General features: G+C 36.0%; 5 protein-coding genes and 1 pseudogene across 16 annotated transcripts; 3 read left to right on the plus strand and 3 right to left on the minus strand.

The window, feature by feature from the left end:
- The first annotated feature begins 304 nt into the window (after positions 1 to 304).
- LOC141591604 (uncharacterized) lies at positions 305 to 7,308 on the plus strand. 12 transcript variants are annotated; one of them, XR_012520953.1, is made up of 9 exons: positions 310 to 939; positions 1,476 to 1,734; positions 1,817 to 1,868; positions 2,508 to 2,609; positions 3,070 to 3,143; positions 5,143 to 5,198; positions 5,275 to 5,385; positions 5,842 to 5,951; positions 6,930 to 7,308. XR_012520953.1 is itself a non-coding variant. In XM_074412035.1 (9 exons), exons 5-9 carry the CDS (start codon positions 4,461 to 4,463, stop codon positions 7,055 to 7,057), a joined length of 366 nt encoding a protein of 121 aa, XP_074268136.1. In that variant the 5' UTR covers positions 312 to 939; positions 1,476 to 1,734; positions 1,817 to 2,609; positions 3,070 to 3,143; positions 4,336 to 4,460; the 3' UTR covers positions 7,058 to 7,308. The 12 variants fall into 12 exon arrangements, 6 of the variants coding, with proteins under 6 accessions (XP_074268095.1, XP_074268103.1, XP_074268136.1 ...); XM_074412035.1 differs by adding an exon at positions 4,336 to 4,467 and having other exon boundaries at positions 312 to 939; positions 1,817 to 2,609; positions 5,275 to 5,339; XM_074412025.1 differs by having other exon boundaries at positions 312 to 939; positions 3,070 to 4,467; positions 5,275 to 5,339.
- A 2,865-nt stretch (positions 7,309 to 10,173) lies between these two features.
- Positions 10,174 to 11,753, minus strand: LOC141591667 (hyoscyamine 6-dioxygenase-like). Its single transcript, XM_074412071.1, has 4 exons — positions 11,450 to 11,753; positions 11,051 to 11,301; positions 10,653 to 10,971; positions 10,174 to 10,524 (listed from the first exon to the last, which is right to left on the minus strand). The coding sequence occupies exons 1-4, from the start codon at positions 11,663 to 11,665 to the stop codon at positions 10,312 to 10,314; spliced, it is 999 nt and encodes a 332-aa protein (XP_074268172.1). The 5' UTR covers positions 11,666 to 11,753; the 3' UTR covers positions 10,174 to 10,311.
- A 10-nt stretch (positions 11,754 to 11,763) lies between these two features.
- Positions 11,764 to 13,750, minus strand: LOC141591657 (CDT1-like protein a, chloroplastic; annotated as a pseudogene).
- A 5,062-nt stretch (positions 13,751 to 18,812) lies between these two features.
- LOC141654887 (uncharacterized) lies at positions 18,813 to 19,364 on the plus strand. Its single transcript, XM_074462188.1, has one exon. The coding sequence runs from the start codon at positions 18,813 to 18,815 to the stop codon at positions 19,362 to 19,364; it is 552 nt and encodes a 183-aa protein (XP_074318289.1).
- Positions 19,365 to 19,436: 72 nt separating this feature from the next.
- LOC141655456 (uncharacterized) lies at positions 19,437 to 20,966 on the plus strand. Its single transcript, XM_074462713.1, has one exon. The coding sequence runs from the start codon at positions 19,437 to 19,439 to the stop codon at positions 20,964 to 20,966; it is 1,530 nt and encodes a 509-aa protein (XP_074318814.1).
- A 1,371-nt stretch (positions 20,967 to 22,337) lies between these two features.
- On the minus strand, positions 22,338 to 22,772 carry LOC141656281 (ethylene-responsive transcription factor ERF098-like). The gene has a single exon (XM_074463466.1). It carries the CDS (start codon positions 22,770 to 22,772, stop codon positions 22,338 to 22,340), a length of 435 nt encoding a protein of 144 aa, XP_074319567.1.
- Positions 22,773 to 25,742: the final 2,970 nt, after the last annotated feature.

Consider the following 25,742-nt stretch of genomic DNA (forward strand, 5'->3'; position numbering starts at 1 on the left):
ATTTTGGGGGTCCAAAACTTACGATGCCTAGTGCGTACTGGAGTATTGAGTTGCATGATCCACTAACTCCTCCCCAACCATCAAGTACAAGTTCAGTAGCATTTAGTGAGGGGTCTTTAAATCTGGCTTCGCCCTCCACCGTTAATATTAGTAGTAATAATTACTCCCACTCCGTCTCAGTCAATCGTTGTCCCTTTTGTTTTGGCACAGGATATATTTAATTAATAATTATTACTTCCCTTTATTTTTATGTGTAAATTTAGAATCGTTAGATATTTAAAAAATGACTTTATTCCATTTCTTTTTAGAAAATGGAGAGAAATTGGGCTCCATTGTTGCGTAATCCAAAACGGGCAGAAGATTTTTGCATTACAAAATGTTACACATTGAAACATACACGACTTAATGGAATCATAATGGGCCAAATGACCATATCCATACTCTTTAAAAAACCCAAACACAAGTTACTGTAGCCAGAACAGTAACTTTGTGCATTTCTCCCAATTTTGCCCCCTTTTATTATCATTCTTTTCACTCAATTTCATTGCTCAAATCGCTCCATTTTCATCCTTCATCGTCTCACCAAATTCTCTCCTTCCTGATCCATGCATTTCTTTCTATTACTTATCTCTGCTCTGGCAAATTCGTCTCAACCACACTGGGTTTTCCATTTCATCACCTTTACTCTCTTCTCTCTTCTCTGTTTTGGTTGTTTGTGTTTTTGGTGGTTATTTCCATTTTCTTATTTGCATGCCTCTGATCTGATCGGAGAGAAGCGGTGTTAGCGAGTGATTTGAAAGTGATGATCCTTTTAGTTGGTTTTGGCGTGCACTGGTGGTTGAGAACAGATGTTGGAGATTTTTGTCTGAAGCGCTTCCTTCTCCTTCTTCCACCGCCCATTTACCAGATTTTCTCAAAGTCTTCGGATTTCATCTTTATGTAAGTTAATAAATGATTTTTAGTTCTTAGGTTTTATGTTGCTTTTGTGTAGCTGGGGTTTAATCAATGTGGTTTACACGATTTAAAGCTTCAATTGATTGTTAGAAGCTAACATAATCGAAGTTACAAAAGATGCTAATTAATTTCCTCTTTCTCATTTACATCTATTTATTTTAATTTTAAGATTTGTTTCCCGGTTGTATTATTTGGAGAACATCTGTAAAAGAAATCAACCCGACAAGGTTAGTTATTTAATTATTTGAAATTCTTATAAAAAAGCTGGATTTGAATCATAAGTCACCAGTTTTGGATATTGTGAGTCCAATTTTGCCTTGGTAGGTCGTACTTGTACATTAACCAAAATAAAAGAGGTTTCTTCCCTAATGGATGAGGCAATAGTGTAATGCCCTTATTTTATGTTGTATACCATGTTTGCATGTGAATATAGGACTACGGGATGACAAGGGATAAATATTTAATCTTATCCTTCTCGCTTTTGCCTTTCTGCTTGATATCGAATGCTATGCGCATGTCAGGAATGCATATGTATGATGACTTTGGGTGATGTCGGGCAGGCCAGCCTTGGAAGCTGGTAGGCCGGGTTTTGGCGTTGGGAGATACATGGGGTTCCAAGAGAGACCTCCCCCTCGGCCTGAAACATTAAATGATTATCGGGTGCTGAAACAATGGTCAGGCCAAGGTCAGGTGGGCAACGTGGCACACTGGCGAAGATAGAAAAGGGGGTTTCCAAGGAAACAGAGATAGAGGATTTGTGAGCAGTAGAGACTTCAACAGGTAATTATTATCCTGCAATTGACAGTTGAGCTGTATAATGTGTATGTTTGTAGCACACTGATAATTGCCTGCCTTTGTGTAGGGTTATTGCTTCCTTCTATGGTTACACAACATACAATCATTTGCACATCCGGGTACTGAAGATTACAAGTATTTATATGAGACGGTCGTACATGTGAAACCAACTCATTAATCATATAATGAGTAATTAATTACACAATACTTTAGATATTTAGCAGGTTTTGTTGTTGAGTTGGTTCATATAAGACTCTTTGAAAATCTATGCATTGTGCTTTGAATGGATGTAACTGTTTTTCTTCTTTTTTTCCATTACCCTACTTGGTGCTCTCTTTGGAGACACTAGGGTAATGATAGTGATAATGAACTAAATGAAGTATGTCGACTTTAATTTACATGCCTTTCAGCAGTTTAGTTAATGCTACTCTACTTCGTCATGGTAAGGTTGTAGAACAAATTAAAGAGGAGGTCATGAAGAGAATTAGGACTAAGATTGTTCTATCTGTGAGTCAAAAAGATAGTATTTGGCTGAAAAAATGGGAATGTAATGCTCTAATTGATAGCTTGTGTAAATTGGCATTCCAAATGCTGATAATTTGTCTTGTAATTATTTTTTGATCTATTAATATTACTAACATTTCACCAATAATTGCTGCACAGTACTTTGCCATGTTGCACTTCGTGAATTGATAAGGTCATCTTTGGTCTTATTTAACCTATGGTTGTTTGTTCGATGTATCGTATGCATATCAAAGCCAAGAAGGCATCTTGGAAACTCAAGTCATTGTATCCCCTTAAGGTATCAAAAGGCTTACCAGTGGTTCAGTTTAGTGATGAGGAGATACAATTTCCCCACGGTAAGGGCGTTTATTTGTTTCCAAAATTTTTTTTTTCATCAAATAGTCAATGAAAGTATCTGCATATGGGTAGCATTCGTAGCTTAATGTGTTAATCTCAAATTATTTTAACATGAGATCAACTTTCAAGAAACTCTCAGTTGCTAGCAATCTTGTATTGAGCAAGCACATGAATTGATTATGACATCAAAAACAGTACTACTGAGGCGTAAACCAGCAATGAAAAATATTTACAAAAAGGTCATGTTGGCCTAAACCTATTCAGTATCATATCAGTTAAATAGAATGTGTTTGACAGAAGAATGGGGACAAGCGAGGTGTTGTTCCTTGTCGTGGCATATGTATATCTGATTAAACCGTGTTTTGTTTGGGTCATTTGTATATCTGTTTCCTAGAAGTGGTTTCTCTTAGGGATTAGTGTATTTTTGAATATGTTAGGTGCTGATGTTGTCGTTTACAGCTTGGAGTCAAGTTATGGAAGCCGGCTTACTCGAAGAGGGACCTCAAGCTGCTCTTTGTACTGCAAAATGGCAGGTAGTGGCCAGTTCGTCATGTTCATATGTCTTAAATACCGTATTATTACCATAAACCACAGGAGTAGGCCTTGGTTTCAACTAATTATTTTTGGAAATTTCACACTGTGGGGAGTTTGTTGAGGTAGTTAGTATAACACTTGTTGAACAAAACCTTCAGTTTAGGCCAAGAGGCCCAAGATGATACTGTATTTGTTCCAAGCTTAATGAATCTGTGGAGTATTATGACCCATGGATTGGTTAGTTAATGATCTCCTATCTCCAAATTAAAGAATTAATATGAGATTGGCCATTTAGCTTTTATTATTTGATTTCTGAAGCTAGAGTTAATTTCCAACCTATGAAGTAGTGGCGTGACGTTTGCTTAGTGCTTTCTTTTTACTTTTCACAGTGGATTGACCGTGTCGCTTCTTTGTTTGAGAGCGTGGCACTCTTTGAAGTCATTGGCAAGTATAAGTTTATTGTTGACAGTAGCTCGTGTTTTCCTGTTGTTAGTGCTATCATTGTTTCTGCATATGGTCGTGCTTTGGTACCTCTTTTAAATTTGCTGGCTAAATAATCTTTTGTTGATTATACTTCTAATTTCCCAGTCACTTTAGATGAGATGCTCAGCCACAGTTACCCTGTTGAATCTTGTTTTGATCAGTGTCTGGACATTTAGCTATGGTTTTCCCTGTGGTTAATGCTCTCGTTTTCCTTTTGGCGGGGATTACACTTATCTCTTCACTGTTTGAGCGCTATTCCCCTTAAAGTCATTGACAAGTGTAACTTTATTGCTTACTTTATCGAATTATTTGCATCGCTATGAGTACCCTGTTGATTTTCGATCCGTTCGTTAGCAAATTTTTCACTGTTTTGAAATCCTGTGTTTCTGATGAATGAAACATTTCGTTTGTCCATAGTTTAATTGATCTTTCGTGTTTATTAGTTTCTGATTTCAGTGTTGTGATTCGCTTAAGTAGCACAATTAATTTCGTTTGATTCTTTACGTTTTTTTGTTGTTGTGAGAAGTATTTTAATCAAACGTAAAGAATCAAATGAATTGGAAGAAGTATGATTTTTACTGCTTTTAGTATGTGATACAGTAGGTTTTTCGCTGCTGAATTCAAAGGATATTTGCGTATATTTTACTTAATTGCCGGTCTTTTTTTTTTTTTTTTTTTTACTTCATTAGAGTGTGCTATTTTTATCAGGCGAGATTGACTGTCAGACGAGAAAAGTGATGTAATATCTTCGATATGTTTGCGGGGTTGAGAAAATAGAAACAAGTGGATACTAGGTGCTATGTTACTTAACTATATAGTAGTTCAAATTTGGAATGCATGGTAAGCAAATGTGCCTCTAACTCACTACTAAGTTTCTCCAGTTGGTACATCTTGCTGAATACGTTGGACGCTTGTTCCGTGGACTGTGGTTTTGTAGTTCATTTTCAAGTAGCCATGTTTGGAGTAGATAGTGTGATATACTGCTATTCATGGAGGAATTTATGTTAGACTGAATAGTTAGCTATCGTAACATAAGTGAAATGGTCTGAAAAAACTTCTTTGAATTTGAATTGAGAATGAAGTGTTCATCGCTGAGAAATTCACCACTAGGCTGAAGTTGAATTAAATAGTGCTACCCTAGATTTTTTAGAGTTTAACTCGTTACTCATTTAAGCTGCTGAGGTATGGTACTATGGTGTATTGTCATGTTGGAAATTAAGTCATAGTTTAGCATTTTTGTAGGCTGGTTGTGAAAGATTGACCATTGTAAGGCTGCTACATCTCGGCATCTTGCCCGATCTTCACGAGATCATTGAATAATTGAGTCATTCCAGGTTAAATTTGAATTCTAAAGGTAGAGATGATTTCTATAGAGAAGTGGTGTATAATATCTATTCAAATCAGTGTTGCCTAATTTCATAAGTATAGGTATCTTCAAATACACGACACACTTTAATAGAGTATCTGATACATAGATATTTAATCATACACTACGAACAAGTTTGTGATTTGCAGATAATGCAAGGAGGATCATCGGACATTGGTTACACACTTACTGTCTCAAACGCAAGGTATATATCATTCCTAAACCCTAATTTTAATTTTATCACCATCTTCTATACTGTTGATTCGATTTTTATAATCCAGTATTTACTCAATTCAGATGTATCACCAATGTTAAAGCAACGCCAATCACACCAGTTTTCTCACCGGTATATACTCTCATTCTCAATAGAAGAAAATGAGGTGGTTTTGGTGGTAAGATTAATCCACTGTTGTAAAACATTCATGCTTTTTGTTGTACTTATATATCCATGAAGGTTAGACATGGCTGATCAATTACCAACATTAATGTTGCTTGTGTTTCAGGTTTATTTTTAGGTTAATAAATTAGTTTCTTTGTAGATGGCGAATAAATTTAGGTTTTGTTGCTTATGGGGTTTAATTTGTCTCAGCTATTCAAATTTCTTAACCCTAACTTTTGAAATTTGACATTAAAACTATACGAATTTGATTGGTCAAAACTTAAAATCATATCAAAAGTTTCGGGTAGATGGAGTATCCTTTTTCAAAAGGATTGAGTAGAAGTGGAGGAAGTGTGTAGGAATCATATTCATATTCCGTTGTAATCAATATTCTGATCTTTTGCGTCAACTTGTATCTCAATTTGTTGAATTGGACCAATATGCTAATTTATTATTTTTGCTTTGTTAGTGACTTGACTGCCATCGTCTTGTGGTTGCATGGTTGCAATAAGGAAGATGTGGCGATCCATACCGAAAACGTCTTCCACCTGCAAAAGACTCAAGATTTGCTCAGACTTGGTAAGATCAAGTTCAATTTGATGAACTCTTTCTTAATAGTTTGACCCTTGTAGCACACTAGAACACTCAAGTGTTACTGAAAGATTCTCATAAATAGCCAGATTGTTCGTGCTGTTATTTTCGTTCTTCCGTTTATTTGGTGCTTTGTTTCCCTTCCCATAACGCAGGATACATTTTCTCATTGATTTATCATGTTGGTACACTGATTCACTAATAGTTACCCCTTAGACACGTGTGTATGATTTCTCTGAAGAGTAAGTTTACTCGGAAAGTGAGAAGCGATTGATCAGGTTTTGAGTTTGTTTAAGGTTTAGAGTCGAGAAAACTGACCGTGACTCGACTAAGTTAAAACAAACCATCAATAATAATGACCAGAATCACCCCAACTGACCCATACCGCTAAATACTTGAGTCCTAGGGTATGAAATTTTCTGGTTGGGTGCAAACCAAAAAAAAACGTTAAATCTTAGAATGGAGAGGTTTTTGGTGCCATGTGGGTTCTACCTTCCTTGAATATGTATTAAATTGTATGGCGGAAACTAGAAGAAAATCATGTGGTCATAATTTCCATCTCTTTTACGGTTTTACATATAGTTCGTATGTGGTGTAGAATTGTAGATAGTATAAATGACTGTTCTGCTTTAACTGGCAACTTAACAAAAGCATGTAATGGAAATACACCCTCCATTTCATCATTGTTTTGCATAGTATAATGCCCACAAGCCGCAACTTGTATTTTTTGATTGTAGACTTATCTGATTGTTAACAAATAAGTATAAATCTGTCTAGCTTTAAATGGTCTTATGGTCATAAAAGTTGGCTTTTAGGGTTAGCTCTTTAGCCACTGTCTGTCAGTGTTCAGAGTACAATAGTGTTTTTTTGTTATGCTTAGAAAATTTACTATGATTATATGGCAGATGCCACTTACCGAATACATTGGTTGTATATTGATATGTGAATCATTGATACTTTCTGCAGGGCAACAAAGGAGACATTTGCTTACTTGTAGGAGTCACTTTGCGACTTTGACTCCAAAGAGATACTTTGTGGTTTCAAAGAGATTAATGACGGGTGATATAAGCATTGTGTTATTACTTTGTTGCTAGGCTGCAGTTTTTTTTTAATCTCAGTAGCTCATATAAGTTGGTTGTTATTTAGAGTAGAAAATAGGGTTATTGGTTGTATATTGATATAGCAGCGAGATTCACATGGACTATTTTATAATGTAAGTAGTGAAATTCACAATAAGCAGTTAAGTTTAGACTATTTTATAATATATGCAGCGAGATTCACATGGACCGGCCTAATAACCAGCTTGCTGGTTTAGTAATAGCTGCCCAAAAGTGGCGACTTAATTCCACCTTGTAGCGTGATTATTTTTGTCGTCTTTTCACAACTATTCAGCTTATAATTATATTTCCCAAGCCATCACGCTTCCAAATATCCTCTTTAGTTTGTGTAATCGCTACTATGTTTTAACACACCATTTCAAATACAGTACCAGCCGCTTCATTTTCCTAATCTAATATTTGCGCATAGTCGCATACTGTTTCGCCAAATTGGGGCACCGCGCCCGATAGGGCGCGGTGCAACAACTAGTTGGTAAAAAAAAGTGGCAAGTATGTGACATATTGGTAAAAAAAAACTACATATGCGACAAATTGGTAAAAAAAAAGTGAAGTGTAAGTACCGGATTGGTAAAAAAATATGTCGCAAGTAAATTCGCTTATTGTCGTTTTTTTTTTACACACTTCGGTTTTAACAATGTAGAAACAGATAATTTTAAAATTTATTACGTGTTTAACAAGGAAATCGCATGTAGGATAATTCATAATTACTACTAGGGGAGATAACGAGACGAGCGCCGAGTCGAGTCAGGGCTCAGACTTGCTCGGCTTCTACTCATGAAACAAAACTCGAGCTTGAGCCGTTCTCGAGCTTATCCGAGCTTGAAAAACTTGAGCTCGTTATCATAATCGAGAGCTTTTACCCGGGCAGGAGCTTTCGAGCTCATGACACAAGCCTATATATATTAAACATATTCTCATGAATATGAAGCTGCCAAGAAGAATGGTCCATACCATTCGGAAATGCATTAATTCCTCTGTATTGAATGTCTTATGGAATGGTGAAATAAGAACGGGAACTTGGTTTGAGATCAATCCGTCAAGTGAATGTTGCTTTCATGGCAAAGCTTGGATGAAAGATTCTATCGGAACCTAATGCTTTATGGATAAATAAAAAATCAATATTCTCAACAAAGGAGGCGTGAAAGAAACAAACAACATAAGACAAGAAGAAAAACAGTCCACAACTACAAGTTTGCAATAGATGAAATGATCGAGCATATATACTCCATTACATAACAATGTCGATTTTCAAAGGCATGTAATTCCATTGTCACTTCAGAGTTTCATGCATATCAACCAAGATTCCTCCATAACAGATGATGAAACTCACTTTTTTTAGCTATAAGCAAAAATATAAAAAGATTACGTAGTGAGTTAATTTAGTTTTAAAAGAATCAATGTGTATATATAAAAGAGGCTTTTTTTTCAGGCATCATGAGAGAGTCCAACTTTTGCATAACACTGTTTTTAATTTTAGATAATTAATTCGCTTAAAATAATTCAATTGAGATTTAATTATAGTTAAGATCAGATTTAATTATAGTTAAGATAAGATTTTGAAGGGTGTGGTTGCTAAGATAATTGGAGAAATTATTGTTTTCGAGAAAACTAAAACTCCTTGCAACAATCCACCACATAACTTCAATGAGTATATTATATAAAGGCAAACTCCTTGATACAATCCCACACTTGAACCTCTTGAGAGCAACGTTTAAATTATTGTTTTAGATTATGTTATTTTGAATGAGATTATAATTATTTTTTTCTTCTTTTTTTTGTTGATGACCAGGTGGCTTTTCTTATTAAAAACTATCGGTTCAAGATAATCGTAAGTTACCGTTTTATATTACTCATAGGCTTTCACGTATAAAAAGGTAATAATATGTATATGTTCGCTAACTATTTCCGCCAATGTGCATGAGCAGCATGACACTATTGGGCATGATATACCTAAATTTGGAGATTAGATAGGTTCACTTTGATTCTATTTTATGTAATTTTTAGATTGTTTTATTTTGAATCTAATAATCATAATTCTTCTTTTTTTAGCTTATGTTATTAGTCACTTATTACTTATAACAAATGTTTGTTTCACGTTTTAGTTCAGTTTTACTTATGCTCCTTACATATTGTTATTGCAGGAAGCAAGCGTTTAACGCGGATCACAATCAAGAAATCTATACCAATGGTAGGAAGAATGTCTAACTAACAATAATCATAGAATTTGTTGTGGTAAATAATATCCTCACTGCAAATGTTGGAGTATCATTGAAGAACAACATATCCTAAAGAAATGTTAAGGCTAATTATATGCATCATGTTGTGTTAATATTCATCATGCATAGGTAGACCTGTCAAAATTCGACCCGACCCGACCCGTTTTTTTAGGGTTACAAACCCGGTTTTTTCGACCCGCGACCCGTTTGACCCGAACCCGAAATGACCCGTTATTTTAGGGTCGAGACCCGACCCGAACGGGTCGACCCGTTGGGTCAAAGGTAAATCAAGAATTTTATTAAAATATTAATATTTATATATTATATTTGAAAATTTAGTTAAAAAAATAATTTTTTTATTAATTAAAAATACAAAAACAACTAAAAAGTTAATTTTATATAACTTTTATAATATTTAATGATAAAATAATTATTAAAAAAACTTTATTTTAATAATTATGTCAATATAATTAATGTAAACGTTGAATATGATTAAAATATTAATTTTAAATATGATTTACATTTTAAAAAAATATTTTTTTAATTAAAAAAATCGTTTAAAAAAGACGTTAGAGATTATTTCTTGACCCGTATTCTGACCCTAACCCGTATAACCCGACCCGTATCTGACCCGACCCGTATTCGACCCGACCCGTATTCTGACCCGACCCGTATGACCCGACCCGGGACCCGACCCGCCCGACCCGTTTGACAGGTCTATGCATAGGCACATAGCTCCCTAGATCACCATTACCTTACTCCTTAGCCCTTTCCACCAGGGCTGAATGCTCGTGAATAACACCCGAGACCTCACTTCGTCAATCTTCATCCTTTCAAGAACAATGTAAGAAGTGAAGTATGATCCTATATTGAAGCAATGAAGTATAAGCACAGATCATAACATTATGATATACGAAGTCCGTAATTGTAATCCATGTCAAGATTGAATGCAATGTTTGCAAATGTAATAATGCGTAATATAATACAGTAACAGTCTGAATTATTATCAGCCTTTTACTCTATGAAGGCTGCTCTGGTGATTTTAACGAGTTCTTTATACAGAACACCCTTATAGTTAGAAGGATTCTCAGCACTAAGTACAGCTTTTGCAGGCTCTATGAAGCATTCCTTTCGCGGCTCAATGAAATAGGCTGAAGTTGTTCGAGATTTTACTGCATTTGTTACTACTCGGTGCTCCATGCTTCTCAGCTTTCCATTGCTAATAATCTGTAGAATTCATCATAGCAAGCTACTAAGAAAAAAAGATTTCAAAACATGACTCACATCCAGCAGACAAGTACAAGGCCAAGAACGGAACTTTTTTTTGCAAAATTGTCGTGATATGATTCAATTACCTGCAATTGGAGTCCAATGTTAACAACAAATGCATATGGAATAGGCTCTACACTTATCCATTCACCATTGTTGACAAACTGAAGTCCAGGAACATCTTCTTGAAGGAGTATAGTTATGAGGTTAGGATCACAATGCTTTCCGGCACCTAAAGTTAGACTAGGATCGGGACATGGAGGGTAATGGTTCGCAACCAAAACTGGTTCTTGGCTCAGTTCTTTCGCGAAATATCCATGTTCAAGTCCTAGTCCTTCACTAATCAACTCTAGAAGTCTTGATCCCAGCTCCCTTACATTGACAACATAATTCCCAACAACTTCCCTGAAAATCTTAGTGCAGTTTTCATTATGCTGTTATGCATCATCCGAAAACAATCAAGAAAGCGTACGTATGTGAATACCTGTATCTAAGAGGTTTTGAGGGCCAATACTGGATGCATTCTTCAAGAGGAGTGCATGAGTGTGTTGTAGCATCCCTCCAAAAATGGTGCGTTTCTTTATCATAGTCACTGCTACTTGTGAACAGGCTGAATTTCCGGCTTTGCTCTTCTAAACAAATTCTTGATTTCTCTTCTGAAGGAAGCTCGAAAAATTCTTTGAAGACACCTATTGCATCATCCATTAATCTCCAAGGCACTCCATGATTAATCACCTGTTTAACTCCCACTTTCATGTGTTATACAAATATCAATGACTCCCTTAATTCATCATAAACAGACCGTTTTTCAACGACCTATAAATAAGATTACATCGAAAATTGCATTGACAAACTGTACTGAGTTAACAAAAGAAGTGAAAACCTGGAAGAATCCAAAGTGTTGAGCAGCCTCAATGATCTGTTGAACTATTTCTTTGCGATGACTACTCTGTGACTTGGAGAGATCAATTACAGGAATATTTGGGACTGTCGGAACGACATTGTCTCCTGGTCTTTTACCTGATGGAACGACATAACTTGCAGGAAATGTCTTGCCGTCTGCCCAGGTAGATACATGCTTCTCGATTATTTGATTCATACCACCAGACAGTGCAACCAAGTTCCAAATGCCACAAAAAATGAAGCTAGTTAGGTGACTTTGATCTTAATTTACATCAATAATTACGACAAATGCTCCTAATAAAATATTATAGTCTGAAATGGAGTACTAATGCTGATGGAGTACTAATGTGGTATACTATTAGTTTATAATTTTATATGATGGTGATTGTTAAAATCTTTAATTAATCTCAAATATCACTATCAGCTTACATTATTTAGGAATCAAGTATATGCCAAGCAACACATCTTTGTCTACACTGTTTCTAGGCATCGAGATAACATACCTCGGTACCTCCAACGCCTTACCATGCTGTTACTCAGTTATACTGTTCTGACAGAAGGCTTGGAACATATTTGAGAATTGAGATAAATAAACATGTACAGAATGCAAATTTGCTGACAGGACATGTAAATCATTCATTTACTCCACTAAATTAGCTGGAAATTCCGAGAAGTCTTCCAAATCTCATATGGCTTCAAGAAGTTTGGCTCGTATAGATGCAGCACATGCCATTTTATTAATGCTGCAAAACCACAAGATAATGCATTATATTTCAGCCATCTGTTAGCAGCGGGTTTTGTATGAGACGGACTCACATGTAACCTACCGCAATTGAGTATCCCCACCGAAAGAGGACTGCTCAGTTATGAACTCAGGGGCAACTTCTTGTAAGAGCTTAAGTTGCTCCTCGACTTCTTCTGCAAACAAAGAGGTTACAATAATCTTGGATTTGAGCCATTTGCAGAAGGAATAAAAGTTATTCAAGACCCTACCGCCTACCTTTATCGACAATGTCCAAAATGGCCTGTAATTAATTTCTGGATAAGCTCCTGTTTTGTCATCACCGTTCGCCTGATAGACTGAAACAGTAGTTGAATCATGTCAAAGAGTTTAGGAGCACCGGCCATCAACTGTTGTCGCTTTCGTGCATGTAACACAATTGGGTCCTGCTCTTCTAATATCCTCTGCTCTTTCTCCATTAACTGCAAGATACTCCCCTACTTAAAGTCTTAATGTTTCAGAAACTGAAAACAAATGGATTAGGACAAATTCCACTTACTGAATGTAACAAGTTCCCTGGAAGTACTGCCAGCAGATCCTTAGGAATGGCAGAATTTCGGACTTGAACAACAATTTCCTTGTCATTATCACCATTTTCTTCAAATCTCAAAGCCCTACGCTTTGCTGACTTGAAAGCACTGTCATATGTGCTAAGAGAACGCTTTGGTGTTCGCAATGCAGGTGTTGCAGGCATTACATCAGTATCAATAGTAGTCTCCTTCATGGGAGTTTCTGGCAAAGGCACAACTGAACAAAGTTCGGATACTGGACCTCTAACAGTCCTAGATGAGAACCGCCTCTTAAAGGAGGGACCCGCAAGTGTTATTATTCCCGGTAAGACTGAGGATTGATTCATCCTTGTCTCATCAGGTTCTTGTTTCGGCATGTAGAACAGCTCAGGAAGTTCTCCCTCCGGCACATCATCACGCTGACAGCAAACATACAGTCCAAGTGAGAAAACTAAATTCTGAATTTGTTTAATAGGCGAAGATCAATTTATACCTCAGGATGAGTCGTAGCATAATCAATGATTCGCGAGTGAAAGATCCCCTTCAAACAGGAATATCTGCCACTTCCTTTCGCATTAACCTGTAAAGAAACGAGGAGGTCCTCCTTGATACAACCCGTCTCTTCATCCTGCACACGGATTTTCTTAACAGCAATAATATCCGGGACTATATACTTCAATTGCGCCAACTGATGCAACATAAACCTCCTACATTATATAATGCAAACCAGAAATCACAAACAGGCAAATTAAAGCACTTATACTGTAATTCAATCTCATTTCAGAATCATAAATCAGTGAATTGGTACCTGTCTGTCAAAGACTCGATATTTCGACTAAGCTTGGAAAGTGTTGCAGGAAGTCGTTTCAGTCGAAAAAGACGAATTGAACTAACCATTGCATCGAAAAACTCACATAACATTTCATACCTATCATTATCCATAAAATCAATTAGCAGACAAAGATAAAAAAATATACTTGCAAAATTTTAAGCTAATCAAACGTATGTTATAAATTAACAGGCGCAAATGTGCAATCAAGTGGCGGAATTAGGAAGGTTAGCAGGAGTAATCGCGACAATGTAAGAACCAAAGAAGAGGAACAAATGTAAAAGTCGAGTAATTCGCGTACGATTAATGTGTGTATTGCATTACCATTTACCACAGGTCCATATCGAGTCCATATATACATACAATGGGTGGGTGATGTTGCCTGTATATTCTATAGACGGAAATAAATTATTTACAACGGACACTTACTATAACTAATTACAACGGACACTTACCTTAATAAGATTATACTACAACCAATTCTACTAATTTACACCTAGTCTCAATTACTTATTTACTTTTTTTAGACGGAAATAAATCATTTATGGTGGAGACTTACCTTTTTAAGATTATAACAACACTTACTATAACTAATTTTAATTATTTATTCCGTCTCAATTTTATTTACTTTTTCATCCTCAAGTAAATAAATAATCAGGACGAATAGAATATCAAACCCTAAAAAATACAGAGTATAAAACTTGAGAATACTAATAAAGCATCGTACATTTGAGATTTTGAGGTAACAATGTAGGTGAGATGACGGATCTCTTAATATCCACAAACAATGACCCCACCAGTATAAGCTGATTAGGTTTCAGGAATTGGGTTCGGGATGGCGGAATGTGGGGCCGGTCCGGAGTAACGATAACGGGGCCAACAAGTGAGTGATTTTTAACCGGATAGGATTAATTTTAGAATTTAGAAGGATTAATGAAGAAAGTGGAGGTTGTTATTTATGCGCGAAAGTGGTTTAAAGTGGCCCATGGGAATTGGCGGTAATTGTTATTGGGCTTATTTGTTGGGCCAGACTATATGGGTGGATTCAAGTATGTGGGTATCTCTTGAGTTTGGTCTGGTTGTCCTACTACAATTCGCCCTTCTACAAATTGTTCAATGTTTGCACCAAAAAAAAAAAAAAAAAAAAAAGAACAAATTGTTCAATGTGGCGGTGGTTGCTGCTAAATATCGTCGATATTAATAAAGTTTCAGCTTTGTCCCTTTCATAATCCTCTAACATTTATATACTTGTTGAATAAGCTTTCCTTTAAAATCCATCTAACTAAATAAAAAAGACAAATGAATATTTCTCATTAAACTATTATCCTTTCATTAAATATGATTTATTTATTTTTTTAGAAAAACAATATGATTTTTTTAAAAAAATTTAAATTACTAGAATCAATGCGGACTATAGTAGTAAAATCCATTGGTAATGCCTCCAGCCATCTACAAGTACCAACCGACCATGGCCGACAATGAGCCATCTCATGAGCTACCCTATTATCGTCTCTTTGAATCCAACTAAAAGCAACACTATCAAAACAATTACAAGATTATATATAAAAATGTCATCATAAATTAAATAAACACTACGTACCATTGCGCGGTTTAGATTAGAGTCGGGTTACTTGGTAGAGCCACAAAGACCATATAATCTCATATTCTCATGCAAGAGTAGTGTCTAGTGACTCTAAAGCTAAACTCATTTTATTAGCATTGAATGAATAACATTTTTATTAAAAATAAAAGACCGTTTTACAAATATACAATACTTCGTATATAGCAAGTCTTTCATGTGACGGGCATATCCGTCACAAGCTTGTGAATTGTGACGGGTCAACTATTACTCATGTTGGTAGATAAGACAAAATAGATTGCTATTTACTAGGCACTCTATTTTTGTCTTATCTACCCCACATGGATAATATTTAACCCGTCACAATTTTATAAGCATTGTGATGAATATGTCACAAATAAAAATTTGTGTTATATATAAAACCGTCTTATTCTATAATGCTACCAATTCAGTATTCTACTTGTAAAGTATTTCTTCTGTTTTTTTCAGTTGACTGAAGTAAGCACATTTAATGATCAGTCAAAGAGTATTTATTCTCAAGTGTCGACTTTTCATGCTTTGACTTTGACTTTGACTTAACTTTTGTACGTATACTGGCATAATGCTACGGTGTAGTGTATAGTATATACACTACGTATCAACAATTTGTGTTTAATTAAGTTTATATATTGTCAAAGTCGATAACTCCTGAGACCAAAAAAAAAAAAAGTCGATAACTCCATATTTATTCTAGAAAAATATACCCAAATTATTAATGAAGAAATTAGTTGCAGTTAGTTTGACCTGCTCCGCTACTCGGTTTAAATATATTGTGATTTATCGTTAATTTGGAGGAAAAGAAATGGTTGAAACGTAAAAGATGATACAAAGTAAATACGCATACAAAAAACCATTATAGGCATAATGGAGCTATGACGACCGTGATAAACCAATGAATGACGTGAAAATATACAAATAATTCTTATTTGTGATGAACAATACCGTCGCAAGCTTTGAAGCTTAACACGAGTGAAATAAAACTTACAAGGATAGATAAAAATGAGTAATTTGTGAGTTTTTAGATCACTCTAATTTTTATCTTATCTATCTATGTGGACAAGGGAGACTTGGTGAGAAATTGAGAATATCATATGGTAAATATGTAGTTGATGATTTTTCTCTAGCTTGAAAATAGATAAACTTGAAAGTTCTATCATGCATGATGCGAATAAAATACCTCCTCGTATGCTACAACCTTAGAAAATTAAAACTAGTCCAAGTTGAGTACGTGATTATAAATTTCTTCATTGGCTAATCTTCTGTTATGAGCTTCTTGTCTTCTATTGAATAACTTTATTACAAGCTCACTTGAATTCCATCTAACATCAACAAATTAACTCTTATTTAATTCAGTTCAACTTTTTTCAACCGAAAAAAACAGGGTCGACTTAACCCCAATATAAGTTGAAGTCGGCTAACATGAATCATCATTCAAATTTATATAGATTTGAAATCGTCAATACAGTTAAGGTAAATAAACAAAAGAAAAGCTCACTACAATTCCATTTCAAAGAAATATTTTTGCCTTTAATTACTTTTATAGGCACGTGTTTCCACTAGATTGTTACGATCTTTTCCTCCTTTACATCCATTTTTTTACCTTTTACATCCTTTGTAAAGAGTACTTCGATCTGTATAATGGGAATGTGGAATGAAAAGAGTAAATTTGCATAATACTCCCCCCGTCCCGGTCAATTGTTGTCCTTTCGTTTTGGCACAAAGACCAAGAAATGAGGAAAAGACCAATAACTAAATTACAAGTGGAACAAATTGAATGAGAATGATCAAATTAATCATCAAGTTCATTCTTAAAATAGAAAGGACAACAAATGACTGAGACACCCAAAAAATGAAAAAGGACAACAAATGACCGGGACAGAGGGAGTACATGACATGGTTATCGATCAGCTATCATCCATGAACAATTGAACATTAATTAATTAGGAAGTACATACACATTTGGAGTGATTGAGCTCAACAACCAGATCTCGTGTTTGACTATTAATTTGATCAAGAGCAAGGAAAATATAATAATGCAATAATATTAAAACTTAAACTACATGTGATTAAGACATAATTAACTCTTTGTGATATGTGGATATATAACGTATATATAAAACATACTCCATTGCCTGCATGCATGAAATAGCGAAATCAGGATTTAACATTAGCAAACCGGGAAAACGTTTCAGAGGGAGCAAAGCACTCGTATACTCCTATTTTGTTGTCCAAATACTACGTACGATCTTATTCTTGATCGAAAAAATAATATCTACATCGTTCATGCATGTGTTGTGGACTTGTGGGTTTTGATGGAATATGCCAAACGAGAAGGAATTGTCTACAACTTATCTTTAATACTAAAAACAATAGGTTTGCCACGTGAAAACAATAGGTCTGATTTTTGAAATGTTAAAACGATAAATTGTAGACGTAATTAATTAATCAATTAACGAAATTTATTTTCGCAGTACGATTTTTACTCATTACAGTACTTTTTACACCAAACTTTCCATTTATGTACCCTTACTAAACAAACATCAAACCTAATTCTCCCAATTTTCTCTCTACCCTCCCTTGAAGCCTTAACCTTCTTTAACCCCCATAAAAATTTCAATTATGAACGATTATTCGAACGAAGAGCAAATATTAAATCCATTAATCTTATAATAATAACATAAAGTCTCTTAAGAGACCGTCTCTCACTACATTAAATTGAGTTCTTATTACTTATTCTCATTTAATTAGGGTTTATGCCTAAATTAAATGAGGGCTAATTAGTGTGGTATGGTGAGGTTTGTTGGTGGTGGTTTATGGCAAAGCGGCGCGCTGGTGTAATTTGACGGTGATACCAGCGTAGTACATAATCTGGTTGTGTTTTATTTTTCAATGTACTATTGTACTGCACGTAATAATTTGTTTGATTTTCTATTTTTTTTACTCAAAGCTTTCTCAACCAAAAATACACATAGCTTCTCAATTCTCATCTATATAAGATATGGTATTCATGTTAGTACAATTGGCCATGAGTTCACTGCTTTATTAATGAAACCAATGACATCAACAGAAGACTAGACCAAAAATGTAATGCATCAATATGTTTTTAATGTGGAAAAAAGTTGCCGATTCAATACCCACGGGGCTACAACCTAGCTGGCCGGCTAATCCCGTCTCCCAATCTTGACGACAACCGTCTAGATAGTGGCTTTGTGAAATTAGAGGGGAATGAATGTTTGAAATTAGAGAGAATAGATTAAGGTGAGAGATTAGAAAGATAAATTGGGGAGAAAATAAAAGGGGTATAATTGTCAATAGTGTACTGTGATGAGTAAAATGTGTACTGCGAAAATCATCACCCATTAACGAAATTAATTAGTCTAATTCTTGAGATAGTTAATGATTAGTCATTAATAACTACTACATGAGTATATGTACATTAAAATTTCATAAGGAAAACATTTGTGTGCTTCAATTAGGGTATGATGTAAAAGAATTCATGCTTGTTTTACGTCATATCCTAATTAAAGCTTGATTATGTATATACGTCAGGGGAATCCCTTGTCCCCGTATCTCTTTATTTTATGTGCGGAAGTGCTCTCGAGTTTAATGCGCAAGGCGGTGGAGGAGAGAACGATACACGGCATTAAAATTGCTCATGAGGCGCCCATGATTTCTCACCTTTTGTTTGCAGAGGATAGCTTGTTTTTCATGAAGGCTAATGTTGCGGAAGTGCGTGTGGTGAAAGGTATACTCACTGCCTATGAAAAAGCTTCGGGGCAGCAGGTAAACTTTGATAAAACAACAGCGTCCTTTAGCCGGGGTACTGCGGGTAATATAAAGGAGCTGGTTGCGCAGGAATTGGGGGTTCGGGTTGTTGATAATCCGGGTAAATATCTGGGTCTCTCAACTGTTATTGGCCACTCTAAACAAGCTCTTACTGCGTTACTTCGAGACAAGTTAAGTAAGAAATTGCAAGGATGGCGAGGGATGTTACTTTCGAAGGCCGGTAGAGAAGTGTTGATAAAGGCAGTTGCCCAATCAATCTCTACATATGCGATGAGTGTCTTCAAACTCCCGAGTAATTTTTGTGAGGAATTGCGGTCCTTGGTCTCGAATTTCTGGTGGGGTACAAATAATGGGAAAAAGAAAATCCCCTAGATTGCGTGGCACAAGCTTTGTAGGTCGAAGATGATGGGAGGGCTTGGCTTTCGAGACTTCCACAAATTTAATATGGCTATGCTCGGGAAACAAGCATGGAGGTTAGTGACTGAGACGGATTCTCTTTTGGCACGGCTCTTAAGGGCAAAATACTATAGTGGCAAATCGTTCATGAGAGCGGAGTTGGGTCGTAATCCGAGCTATACATGGAAGGGCATTTGGGAGGCGAAAGGGGTGGTGATGAGAGGGGGTATTCGAAGGGTGGGAAATGGGCAGGGAACGAAGGTTTGGGGTGATCCTTGGATAAGAAGCTCAAATTCGGGTCATGTGTTGTCTCCTAGGGTGGCAGGACAGGAAGATATGGTGGTAGCTGAATTGTTTCGCGCTGATGGGTCGGGTTGGGATAGACACAAGGTACGCTCTATTTTCTTACCTTTTGAACAGGACACGATCTTGAGTATGCGTGTTAGCAGTGTGAGGATGGAGGATACATGGTGTTGGAGGATGGAGAAAGACGGGAACTACTCTGTTCGCTCTACTTATCGGCTGCTCATGAATGGGGAAGGAGGGGAGCAGGGACCGTCTGACTACACACGTGAAAAGTGGTTGTGGAAGGGGATTTGGAGTGCGGATGTTTTACCCCGTGTTAAGAGCTTCTTTTGGCAGCTATGCAATGATTCAATTCCCACAAAAAGCAATTTAGCAAGAAGAGTACAAAGTATTGACCCGGTTTGTCCGGTTTGCAGGTGTGAGGTCGAGACTTGCCTTCATCTTGTTAAGGGATGTGGTTGGGTGGGTGGGTTTTGGGATGGGTTGGGTGTGGAGCCAAAGATGGAAGACGGGCATGAGCGGGTGAGGGAGTGGGTGGAAGATGTGTGGAGGGAGATGGGGGTAGAGGAGAGAGGGAAGCTCATGATGGGGTGTTGGGCTATTTGGGAAGCTCGGAACAATTGGGTGTTTGAGGAGCGCCGGGTGAATGCGTGGGATGTGGTTCGTAGGGTGGAAGATTTGATGGCGGAGATGAAGGACGTGAACATGACTGATGGGGGTCAAAAGTTAGACGTAGGTGTTAGGGAAGGGTCTGGTATGGGGGTGCTTAGTCGTGGCAGGGGAGTCGAAGGGAGTAGTAGGGGAAGCCTTGGTGAGGGGTGTATGAGGATCATGTGTGACGCAGGGGTTAAGGAAGGATGGGGTATGGGGTTAGGGGTAGCGTGTTGGGGCAGAGATGGCGAGGTGCAATGGGCTATGGCGGAAAGACGAAGAGGGATGGTGGAGGTGGAAGAAGCTGAGGCTGAAGCCGTGTTGGAAGGGATGAAGGAAGCCGCGAAGAGGGGAGTACGTAAGCTGTGGGTAGAGAGCGATTGCAAAACCGTCATTGAATGCTTGCAAGATGGAAGATCGGGACGAAGCTACCTCTTTTTGATCGTGGAGGAGATCAGAAGACTTAGGGGACGCTTTGATTGTGTTGTGTGGCGACATGTTAATCGTAATTGTAATCGAGTAGCACATGGCTTAGCTCATTTCTCTAATTCGGCCGATGGTAGGACAGTTTGGGAAGCTTGCCTTCCGTGTAATTTGCTTTCGTTGAATATGGAAATCTAATTCCCTTTGGGGACTTCAAAAAAAAAAAAAAAAATTGCGGATAAAAGCTTAGCTTGGCTTGGTAAGTTAATTGGTTTAAGTCGGAATTTACTCTCAAGTTAATTGGCAAAGTCACGGAGTAGTATATAGCGGTGGATATGAGAAGGTCAAGGGAGTCAAATTCGTTCCGAGTATATAAATAACTAGGTTTGGTGCCCGGCTTCGCCCGGGCTACCTTTTTTTACCGTTAAATTTTATTTTTAATGAAATAAACTATGTTGGAGGTGTCTAACTCACACGTTTACTATTAATAATATATTTTTCAATAGCATATCTTGTAATTATGATGAAATGTAAAATTTATTTACAAATTATGAGACACATTCACTGCCCCGCTATTAATATTATTACTTTCACGACATTATTTGTTAATATCATTATGTCCACTACTCCCGTGGTTACTGTTGTTTCTTTTACTAATTTCTCTATTTTTTTCTATTAAATACATTATTCCCGTTAATTTTATCCGGTATATATTTAAATAAATAAAATATTTCCTTGAGTCGATTGGTTATTTAATTGTTCATACGTTTTCTCATTGCTATCACTGTTACTTTCACTACATTCGTTGTTACATTCACTACTCTCACTGTCATTATTATAACTGTCACTACTCCCACATTAATACTGTTAAATTTTATTAATCTCGTTGCTGCTACTATTACTTTGACTACATTTAATTTATTTTATAATTTTATGATGATACTAATTAATTCCATAAGCGGGGCATGTTAATTTTAAGGAAAATTACTATATTATTGTGTTTTCTAAAATTAATTACTTTAATTTAATTTAGTTTCCATAAGTATTCTTCATCAAGGCATCTTTATATTATACTTTTAACCCAAAATATATAGTATTTGCATTGAGATCCCTTAATCGGGTCCATCACACGATGCTATTGATTTAAAACTATATAGTATAATTAATTTGTATAACTTTCTTTAATTACATTAAAATCCCTTGGTTTTTGGATTTAATATATAGTATTGATATAATTAAGCTCCTCCGCTTAAAATATTTGTCCAAAATATATTAACAAACACATTCTTAGGTTACTTTCTAAAAATTGTCATGGGAAAAATAAGGAACAATCTAAACTTTTAATAGAACAACTATAAACTAACGTATTACGTATGTTGCATGCATGAGATCTTATATATAAGAGATTAGTAAAAAAAAAATTGCTTTTGATTTAGTACTACTTCACCGTTCTGGTTAATAGTTTACGTTTATTTTTTCATTTTTTTCCTCACAAAATAAAGCAAATGTATTCATTAAAGGACAGGGGATCTATCTTATTAAGTGAAATTAGAAGTGCTTATTATCTAATTATTCAACATTATCATCTTGTAAATCAAGAAGCTCCTCTAACACATTATTATCAACATACTCAAACTCAATAACTTGCTTTTGATCATCTTGTACCGTAGAAGACGACGACGACGACACACTTTCCCTACTTGCTCCAAGACCACTCGATTGACTCGAACTACTATCAGTAGAATAATATTGTTGATCATTAGGAAAGTTTAAAATGGCAAGATGACCTCTTAAAGTAAAAGCGGCTCGATCATATGCTCGAGCCGCTTCCTCAGCAGTATCATACGTTCCTAACCATAATCTAGCCCCATTTCTCTTAGGGTCACGTATCTCAGCCGCATATTTACCCCACGGTCTACGTCGGACGCCTCTATACCTCGAAGCGGAATCTTGATGATGATCATTTGAAGTTCTTGGCCTTCTTCTCATATTATCACCTTCCATAATTATATTCTTCTTTATTTGTATATTTTTATGTGTAATAATTTGTTAAGTGTGTGATGTTTATATGTGTTCACATATAAGAGTATTTATAAGTAAGGATAAATAATGATTAAAATAAAGAAGCGGTTTATATTAATTGTCATGGCGGGCTTGAAAGTATCATAGAAGATTAGAAACAATGTGATGGTCCAAAGTGACGGATGTTAGTTGAAGTTGTCCAGTCCAACCATTGAAATGGCATTCAACTCTGTGGTATATTTATTTTATCGCAAATTATAGTGTTGGACGGTCTTATACTATGAGACAATCTATTTTTATAAGAAAACTATTCTTTTAATGCTGTTATTGAGTTGCCTTTTTATACCATAGAACCGTCTCATATAGTGTAAGACCGTCTCACACTCTCACGCAATAACTAATTAATTGAAGTAAGTATCATTTTATTGTAGGGGAAATGTCTACTTCATGACAACAAGGTTAATTAATAAGTGCCCTTTTAGAAATTGAAAAGTTTAAGGGAAAAAAAAAGTTGGGATGTACATTGAATTAAAAAAAATTGAGATTAACTATTATCCGATCTATTAAAAATAGAGTTAGTGTTGTGTAAGGCAGTTTTACGCAGAAAAAATGAAAATACAAATCATATGTATGACAATAAGATTTTTGTTTGAGAATTTATGTTGCATTATGATCTTTATTATAAATTTGATAGTGACAATTATATAGATAGGGCAAAAAGAATTCAGATGAACTCAATAAGTGACATATTAATCAATTTTATCCTAATGTCCGGCATGAAAACTTATTAGAGTAAGTCTATTGTAAAATTATTTTAGATACAATAAAATGGTACTTTCCTGTCCCGTTTATTTGTTGTCATTTTCCATATTGGGGTGTCTCAATCCATTGTTATCATTTCTATTTTAAAAATGAATTTGACAAATAATTTGATCATTCGCACTCAATTTGTTCATCCTTACAATTTTACCGAAACATGATTGTTGATAAAAGTTATATTAATAGGAGTAATTGAGTAAAACTACATAATTTTACAATAATAATTGGGTAAAATCGTTTTATGAATTTTTGAAATTTAATAAATTAAAAGGTTTAATTTCAATATACTAAGTTCATAGGTCAAATATATTATGTTAGACTAATTGAGATGTCTGCCACTCTGCCTTAGTATTTCAGGAAAAATTGACTTTTTGACTGTTAGTGAAAGACAGCAGTGATCCAAAATTACAAAGGCTAAAGGCGAATAATCTTCATGCATGCTTGACATTTGACAACATGAATACATGATATACTTACGTGCATGGCCTATTGGCCTTCGTCAATAATCTTCCATTCTTCTTACTTCTTGTTATTATTCTCAGTCTCATTCATTTATTTATATTTAATAATTTTATGAGTAATATTTTAATCCAAAATAAATAAATAATTAAGATAAAAAATATTATTTTTTATTTGTTAATTTTGAACTTATGATAATTGACTCAACGCCCTGTACTCATAGGAAGAATGCACTATGAAATTTAAGGCTAAAAACTTGAGTGAAATTCCTAAGGGGTTCAGGTTTAAGCCTTTTTAATAGCAATTTTATGGAGTATATGATTTGTAGGCTATTACGCACATTTAAAGATTTACCCAATATACACTAAAATAGCAGTTGCGAGTTCTCTTGTTAAAAAAATGATAATTGACTCAATTCAACTATGTAACAATTGAATTTCGTGGTTATTAATGGAAGAAAAAATAAAAAAAAATACGGAGTACTTTCTAATGAGATTGGATGTGTTAAAATTATAAGAAAATCATCTTGTTGACGATTGAACATTAAACAAAAATAATCTTGTTGATAGAGAAGTCAATGAGCGGCGTAGAGTAGTGAAGGACATTGCGGACTTACTTCGATAGGAAGAAAGTTTTTGGAGGCAAAGATCCAGAGTCTTATGGCTTCGAGATGGAGATAAAAATACGAAGTTTTTCCACCAAAAAGCGAGCCAGAGAAAGGAAAAAAATCATATTTCAAAACATATCGATGAGAGGGGGTGAGTGGTGAGTGATAGACAGGGGATGCTACGTGTGTTGTGCGCTACTTTCGGGGTTTGTTTGCTTCAGCTCGACCGGAGAACTTCGACCAGCTGCTTATAGGGATTGAGGGGAGAGTGACGGACGTAATGAATGAGGGGGCTAAGGGAGGCGTACCGAGGGGATGAAGTTGTTGAAGCGTTGCACCAGGCCAGATGCATCCTCTTAAAGCTCCAGGTCTTGATGGTATGAACGGTCTCTTTTATCAAACTTACTGGCATATCGTTGGACCATCTGTGACCCGTTGTGTACTGAATATTCTTAATGGAGCTCCGTTTCCCGAAGGTATGAATGAAACTAATATTGTTTTGATCCCGAAAAAGAAGGAGCCTGATAAAATGCAAGAGTTTCGCCCCATTAGTTTGTGTAATGTGGTTTATAAATTAGTCTCGAAGGTTCTTGCGAATAGATTGAAGAGGTTTTTGGGAGAGATTGTAACACCCCAAGTTATTGAGAGTAAGGTTGTCCCACATCGGGGAATTGAGGAGGTTGTGATATGTTTATAAGGGATTCCACCCACCACTTAGTAACAAGGCCTTGTGCTTAAGTGAGGACAAGTAATGGGCCCAGAAGTACATATCCCATCTTATTGGGGTTGTGTTACGACCGTGGTGGGTCGGGTTGTTATAAATGGTATCAGAGCGACCCTGCGACCGTGTGGTGAGCCCGTGGTCGGGAGTACCCGGGTCACACACCTAGCGGGGGAGGATTCTGGGCTTGGTTGCGGTCAAGTTGGAGGCACAACGAGGACGTTGTGTTCTTTAAGTGGGGGAGATTGTAACACCCCAAGTTATTGAGAGTAAGGTTGTCCCACATCGGGGAATTGAGGAGGTTGTGATATGTTTATAAGGGATTCCACCCACCACTTAGTAACAA

Source organism: Silene latifolia, chromosome 1 (assembly GCF_048544455.1).
Source record: "Silene latifolia isolate original U9 population chromosome 1, ASM4854445v1, whole genome shotgun sequence".
In the NCBI taxonomy this organism is placed as follows: domain Eukaryota; kingdom Viridiplantae; phylum Streptophyta; class Magnoliopsida; order Caryophyllales; family Caryophyllaceae; genus Silene; species Silene latifolia.

Bases quoted from the DNA above. Each gene is read 5' to 3' on its own strand.
- LOC141591604 (XM_074411994.1), top strand. From the start codon at position 2,471: ATGGTTGTTTGTTCGATGTATCGTATGCATATCAAAGCCAAGAAGGCA. The intron at 5,199-5,290 runs GTATATATCATT...TACTCAATTCAG, and splicing joins CTTACTGTCTCAAACGCAAG to ATGTATCACCAATGTTAAAG. The intron at 5,952-6,929 runs GTAAGATCAAGT...TACTTTCTGCAG, and splicing joins TCAAGATTTGCTCAGACTTG to GGCAACAAAGGAGACATTTG.
- LOC141591667 (XM_074412071.1), bottom strand. From the start codon at position 11,665: ATGAATCAAATAATCGAGAAGCATGTATCTACCTGGGCAGACGGCAAG. The intron at 11,302-11,449 runs GTTTTCACTTCT...GGAGTTAAACAG, and splicing joins AACACTTTGGATTCTTCCAG to GTGATTAATCATGGAGTGCC. The intron at 10,972-11,050 runs GTATTCACATAC...TAAGATTTTCAG, and splicing joins TCAAAACCTCTTAGATACAG to GGAAGTTGTTGGGAATTATG.
- LOC141654887 (XM_074462188.1), top strand. From the start codon at position 18,813: ATGCGCAAGGCGGTGGAGGAGAGAACGATACACGGCATTAAAATTGCT.
- LOC141655456 (XM_074462713.1), top strand. From the start codon at position 19,437: ATGGCTATGCTCGGGAAACAAGCATGGAGGTTAGTGACTGAGACGGAT.
- LOC141656281 (XM_074463466.1), bottom strand. From the start codon at position 22,772: ATGGAAGGTGATAATATGAGAAGAAGGCCAAGAACTTCAAATGATCAT.